This window comes from Accipiter gentilis, chromosome 5, assembly GCF_929443795.1.
Source record: "Accipiter gentilis chromosome 5, bAccGen1.1, whole genome shotgun sequence".
NCBI classification, from domain to species: domain Eukaryota; kingdom Metazoa; phylum Chordata; class Aves; order Accipitriformes; family Accipitridae; genus Astur; species Astur gentilis.
In genome coordinates this window covers 34,168,028-34,175,010 of record NC_064884.1, presented here as the reverse complement: position 1 = coordinate 34,175,010, position 6,983 = coordinate 34,168,028, and the positions used below count along the sequence as shown (strand labels likewise).

At 51.7% G+C, this 6,983-nt stretch overlaps 1 protein-coding gene across 3 annotated transcripts in view; it reads left to right on the top strand.

Annotated features, from left to right (window-relative positions):
* The first annotated feature begins 1,624 nt into the window (after positions 1-1,624).
* UST (uronyl 2-sulfotransferase) overlaps positions 1,625-6,983 on the top strand; it is a 178,406-nt gene continuing 173,047 nt past the window's right edge. For all 3 annotated transcript variants that reach the window (XM_049800284.1, XM_049800285.1, XM_049800286.1), the window contains exon 1: positions 1,625-2,258. In XM_049800284.1, coding sequence (XP_049656241.1) covers positions 1,994-2,258 — 265 coding nt within the window. In that variant the 5' untranslated portion in view covers positions 1,625-1,993. The remainder of the gene's footprint in view (positions 2,259-6,983) is intronic.

Genomic DNA, 6,983 nt, shown 5'->3' with positions numbered 1-6,983 from the left:
CCTGTCATTCCTAACTTTGTCTTTGCTACAGGTTTTGTGTAAGATTGTGAAGGATCTGTGCAGAGATGCCACAGAACTGTGCAACTAAAACCAGGAGATTCCTCTCAAAACTAAGAAGGTCTGCTCTTTCAGCCAGTATGTGGATATTTTTTATCAAGGAATGCAATGGGATTGGTTATTTATTGTCAGATTCTGGCGTTGTGCTCTTGTCCACACCAGCATGATTAATTTCCATATTTCAGCAGATGCCCTTTGCTGGTGGATGCCAGCAGCAAAACGAAGCCAGTAGTGTAGGTAAGGTTCAGGCACTTACCCAAGCCTTTCAGTATAAGCGGCAAAAACATCTGAATGCAGTCTCCTGAGCAAAATTTCCAGCTGCAAGTGCGCAAAGATTATGAGTCAGGCCCCCCTAAACCAGGATGCATTTTTTAAGCCTAAAAAGGAAAAGGGTGATTGCTTTTTAATTTCTGACCTGGCAAATTGCACTCGGGTCATGATTTCCTACTTTCCTCCCAAACCACGGTGGATAGAACTTGCTATTGCTTAGAAATGAAGTCTCATGGCATCCCATGAGCAGGATCTTGGTGAAGCCCCCCCTCCCAGCCAGGTCCATAAAACGAAACGGTGAACTGACAATACCACCCCACGCCCCCCTCCCTCCACTGCCGCGCTGGCAATGCAGCCGCATGAGGGAATGAAATGTATTTCTACTTCAGACAATGCCCAAGGACAAGAACAGCTCCAAATAAGCCATCAGGACATATTGGGGACATATGTTGTATAAAGAGGATGAAGCTATTAAAACAGCTCAGCGCTGAGTGAATGCCATTTACCCTACGCATGGTGGGAAGCGGTCCTCTAGGAAAGATAGCATGATTGAGTAATTAGAGGCTGTATCATAAGCCATATGTACAAGGGGGTCAAATTAAGGTTGCACGAGCAGTTTTAATTTCGTAATTTCTGTACTTGTCTAAAGACTTGTCCCCAGTAGAAAACACCCCACTTTAATCGTCCCAGGTAAGCCGCAATGAGAAGAGCGATCCCTCTCTCCCCTCATGAACGATGTTACGCGACTGTAAAGGTGCCGGACCTTAATGCTGCGTTACGGCTTGTCTAAATCACCGCCGTATTAAGCCTCTTCGCTGCTATCAGCACTGTAAGGAAAGGTATGTCAGTCCCAGCGTAGCCTCTGTGGGCCACTGGGGCCCTGGCGAGATGAGACCCCTCGTCCAGGCCCCGGAGAAGCGTCCGGAGGCCTGCCCCAGCAGCAGAGGCGCGGGCAGGGGGCCATGGCGGTGTTTAGGGCGGCTCAGGCCCCACCGCCGCTCCCCGCGGCCGGGGACAGCGAGAAGCCCCGTCACGGCCCCTGCCCCACGGGTACCGGCCCCGCTCCCCGCGCAGCCCCACGGCCCCGAGGGGGCTGCCCGCGGCGGCAGGGGCGGGCCGGGGCAGGTGGCTTAGGTCGGCCGGGGCGGGCCGGGCCGGGCGCCGCCGCAGCCGGGGCCGGTGGGGCGGCGGCGCCCGCAGGGGTCGCTCGCGCGGAGGCAACGGGCGCGTCGCGGGGACCGGAGGCCGGGGCGGGCCGGGGTGGGCGGGCGGCGGCGGCGGGGCCGGGCGGCGCGCACAAGTCGGCCGCGAGTTGCCGGCGGTCGGTGGCGGAGCAGCGCTGGCTGTAACTTGACACCGGAGCGAGAGGCCGAGCGGAGAGAGGGAGCGAGAGCGGCGGCGGAGGAGGAGAGGAGCCCCAGGGAGCGGGATGGTGACCACCTCCTTCCCCTCCCCTTAGCGGCGCTCCGCAGCAGCAGCCGCCGCCGCAGCGCCGGGGACTCTCGCCTGCCGCGGGGCTGGGGGGGCAGCCGGCGATGGGGACGGGACGGGTCCCCTGAGCTCCTGGGAACTTTCCCCGCCGCGGGCAGCCGGAGCCGAGCAGGCGGATGGAGGATGCGCTTTGCCCGGCGGGCTGCGTGAGCCGGCGGCGGCGACGAAGGGGAGGATGAAGAAGAAGCAGCAGCACGGCGGCGGCGGCGGGGACTGCCCGGCGCCCCGGCTCCCCGCGGCGGCGGCGGCGGGAGGGGGCCCGGGCCCGGGCCAGGGCGGGGGCTGGAAGAGGCGGCGGCCCCTCTCGCCGCTGCCCTTCCTCTCGCTGCGCGACTACGGCTTCTGCATGGCCGCCCTGCTGCTCTTCTGCCTGGGATCCCTCTTCTACCAGCTCAACGGGGGGCCTCCGCACTTTCTGCTGGACCTGCGGCACTATCTGGGTAAGGGCGGCCAGCGGCGGCGGGGACTTGTTGCGGCCCCTCCTCGCCCCCCGTGGCGGCTGGGCTGGGGCCTCCCTTCGACGCCGGGCGGGGGGACGGGGGGGGCGCCGGCCGCGGGGCCCCCCGGCTTCCCGGGCGGCGGGAGCGGTGCCGGGGCTGCCCGGGCGGGGCGTGCAGGCGGGACGCAGGGCGGTGAGGTCTGACACCGAGGTGGGAAGGACCGACGGGGCTTCGGCAGCGGGGCGCGGGCGTGCGCCCTCTCGGAAGTTAATTTCGGCGAAAGGTAGGGTCTCCTTGAGACCCTTCGACAGACCGGTGGCCGGGGGCGGCTCTTTGTCTGCCGGGTGGCCGTGGCAGAGCGCGGTCTGCCGGCTCCCTCTCGCCGTCAGGTCGGGGCTGAGGCGGCAGCGGAGGGGAGGGGAGGGCAGCGCGCGCTGCCCGCGGGTCGCACACCGGGGATGGCGGGGGCCGGGGGGGGGAGAGGGAGGGGGGCAGCGGGGGCGTGGCAATCCTGTCAGCGACTCCCCACCCCGGGCAGGTGCGCAATTACCAACGGCTCGTGGTTGTGAAAAAACAACAACTAACCAAGCAAAGAGAAACCCCCCCAACAAAAAAGGCAAACGCGTGGGCTCGGTGAAGCGAGCGTCAGTCCGTGTGCAGCTGGCTCGGCTCTGGGGAGAGGTGGGCTGGCAGGGCGGGCGCAGCAGCTCGCTCTGGGGCTTTGGCACAGGCGGCCCCGCGCTGTGGCCTGTATCTTCACCCCCAGGTTGACCGCAAGTGCGCGCTTGGTTTTCCTTTGTGCCCGGTTTCCACATTGCTGCGTGTCACTTCCCTGCTTAACGGAGAAGTGAAAAGCAGAGTGCATCGTGAGGCCATGTAAGTACCTCGGACTGGCAGGGCTGGTTCAAATAGGGAACAAAAATTAGGCGTTTCTCCGTGTGGGAAGATTACTACAGAATAATTTGCGCTGTGAATTTTTACCCCGTTAGCTACTCCGTGTGGCTTGCCGGTGAAGGTAAGCCTTTGGTGGTACGCCCTGCAGAAGGGCTGTCCATAAGAGACAGTGTCAGGTTGCAAACAAAAATACGGGACTTGTGTTTCAGAGAAATAAGCTGAAAATCCGAATCTGTGTGTACATATTTTATGAACCTCTTGGGAATACAACTCAGGAGGTGTGCGTGTATGTTGCTTTTCTTTAAAGGAGAACTATCCCATGTCTTCAGTTAACAGATGAGAGGGTATGGAGAGGACACAGCCAGGCTCTTCTGGGAGATGCACCGCAGTAGGACGAGAGGCAGCAGTCACAAGTTGCAACAAGGCAAATGGCAATGAGATATTAGGGAAAAAATTTTCAACGTGAGGGTGGTCAGACATTGGAACGGGCTACCCAGGGAGGTTGGGGTGTCCTTGCACATATTCAGAACTCAGCTGGACAAGGCCCTGAGCAATCCAAGTCAATTTGTCCCTGTTTTGTTGGGAGTAATAGGGCCAGGTGAACAAAAGTCACTTCCAGTTCATGTTACTCTGTGATTCTACTGTAACCAGAGAAAAAAAATTGGTGAAAAGTCAAGTGAAAACAGTAGAAGAAACACTTTGAGTATTGCTTCCCAAACACAACAGAGTATTGCTTTTTTGGCTTGAGTTTTAACAATTTTTTTTATTTTTTTCCTTCCTTTAATGGTACAATTGGGAAGAAATTCCTCCACTGAAGAGGAAATGGACAAATTTTCCGCCAAGGTAGAAGCAGATTTTGCTTACAATTGATTGACTTTTTAATGGGATCACGAACAGATCTCTAGTTTTCAGAGAAAAGTTGATGTCAATTTTTAAAATTTTAATCTTCATCAAGGGTGAACGTTGTTTGGCTTGTGTGAGAATAGAGTGCGAGAAGCAGGGTTACGCAGCTTCTCACTTTGTGGCCTTTTGACTGTTTTTGAGGGATCTGGGAAATAAAGCTAGGTTCTACTACCCTAACCACTCTAGCCAGTAGTTGTGTCTCTGCTAGAAAATCTTCTGAGGCCTGCAGATGAAAGGCTTGGAAACCACTGCGTCTTGGTGAATAAGTCATGATAATTTTAGTGAGGCGCTCAGCAAGTGCAGAAAAGCCTTTATTGTGTATGCCTGAACGTGATGAGCCTCTGGGGAAGGAGTGCAGTCTTATTTGAAAAAGGTTAGGGGTTTTTTTTTTGAAGTTTTGGATTCTCGTGGGATGAAGGAGACAGATCTGTTAATGAACTTCTGCACTTGTTATATCAGTTAGTGTAGGAAGTTCCTCTCTGTGCCTGGGTCACCTGTGGTGTTGAGGAGACAAGGACTTGTCTAACATCCTGCAGCAGGCCAGTGGTTGAGCAGGAAGCAAAGTCCTTGTGGTTGGAGTCCTAGTACCCGCTAAGCAAGCTGTGCTGCTGCCTTTGCAGAGATGTGGAACATACTTTGTCTGGATGCCAAGGTACCTGTCTGCATGCTGCTTTCTAAAGTTATTTTACACTTCGTTGGTGTACAGTTTCACTTGGGTTGTGAAAGTTGAACCATGTGGATGACCTTGCTAAAGATTTTTTTTTTTTTTGTACTGAGTGTAGATTTTGCGAGAGTGGAGCATATTCCTTGAGGTATCCAACTGGGAAGGTTTGCAAATTATGAACAATTTTTTTGTAAACAGTAGTCTTGTCGTTTTCCAGGGAACTAACAGAACTGCTTGGAGGAATAGGTATTGGACATGTAGTCCTGCTAACTACCAAAGCCGTACTTATGTACGTGTGTTTTAGACAACCGTTGGACTAGTCAAGTTTCATGACATTAAAAAATTACTTTTTTTTTTCCCTCTGAAGCCACAGATCCAGTATACAAGAAACTCTTTCCTTCCAGTCCTTCAAACCCACAATTTATGGTGTTAAAATTTAAATCCCCAAACAAAAAGCAGCAGTTAGTTTGCAAACCATGTTTGCAATGTGTGAATTTTGCAATCATCCTTATTGCATTTAAAGCTATAAGAACCAAGAAGGACTAGTCTAAAGGGAAAACTGATTTCTGTTTAACTACTTTGTGGCCTCCACAGCATGGGGAGGGGCCATCTTGTCTGGCTTTGGGTTTTTTATTTTCATTGCAAATTTTGGTGCATTGCTCGTGGTTAGTTACGTTACTCTGGAGGGAATGCTTGGATGTTTTTTATCTCAGAACTTGAAAGGATGCTCTTAAGTAACAACAGAAAACTTCAATAGCGATCAGTGTAGAAATCACACCTGCATCAGGCAGGTGTGTGCATCAAAGAAAATCAAGGCAGTGTGAAAACACTGGGTTTGAAAAACTTTCATTTTGTTCTTAGGCCTGCATCATACACTGTGGAGGAGGAGGAGGTATAAGTCTACTTTCAAAGGAATTAAGTGTGAAGATTTGCTACTTCTATGAACTTTCCTTTGGTGGTGGTGGGGATGAGTGTATTTTCAGAATATTCAGGCTATTAGTAAATTTTTTTTCTCCTGGACCAGCTTCTCTGATGTCTTGTCCATGTGCCTCTCCCTTTTTGTTTGATCGCTGTACTGATTGGGGAGAATCTTGGCATTTTGTAGGGAAGAAGGTAGCTATATTCAGTATTACCATTTTGCATCGCCGTCTCTTTTATAAAACTCTACCAGAGTCATATGGAGCAAATGAGAGTAGAGCAGTAGATAACGAGGCTGTACTTTGTTATTTATCCCATTCTGACTTGAAGCTCATTAACAGTTCAGAGGACAGAAGGGTCTGTGGAAAGCTAATGGTTTCTGTTGTCTGTTCTGGCTGTGGTTCATGATAACATGGCTCAAGTTTCACACTGTAGTCATCCCATCCGGATGGATCTAGAGCCCTGGTTTTCAGCATGTAATCAGTGGAGGTGTGGACATTAGTGGGTTATTTCTAAAGAATCCGTGGAAGATACTTTAAAGCCATCTGTTGCCAGTAGACTTAAATTTGCTGTATGGGGGTGCATACCAGTCCTGGACCATCTATGAACTCCAAAGCCCAAGAAAATTTAAAAACTGCCCAGCTTTCCAGTAACAAACTGGAGAATTGGGATTTGCACAAATGAGGTCTTGCTTGTTGATTCTGCCAAGGTAATCCTGGCTCGGTAATCAAAAAACAACTCCAGCAGCGGGAGGAAGTGAGAAGAATCTTCCCTTAGATGAGTAAGACAGAAATTGTAAATCTTGGACAGCCCTGTGGCTTTTGGGGAATGCACTAGGGACTCCATTCCCCTGCAACTGCAGTGGTTTTGCATTGCTTTATTCTTCCCTGCTTGGCTTGTGATATCTACATGCTTCAAAATACAGAAATGAGTATTTCCAAGAGCTGGTAGCAACCCTCTAATGGCCAATAAGAAAAACCAAAAAAACCTTTTGATCTTCAGTATTTGCAGTGCAAACTTGTTGTTCATGTCAAAACATTTCCCCTGCTGAACTCCCCAGGAGCCTGCCAACAAGTACACTGGTTTGATTGCACGTGGAAGTTGCCTGTGCTGTGGCTTCCTATGCAAGAGAAAAGACTTAAGTGGCCAGTTGCGTTCTTCAAACAATCTCTGAATTGCTCCCTACTCTCACTCTTCGTGCCACTGGAAGCTCTCAGGTATTTTGGTGAGATGTGCTTAGTAGGCTTAAAGTTATCACAATAACAGTTATGTTTGTTTTGGACACATGGGGGAATATAACCATCATTTTGTCAAATAGAAGAAGCAGAAAGAAATCTGAGTATTTG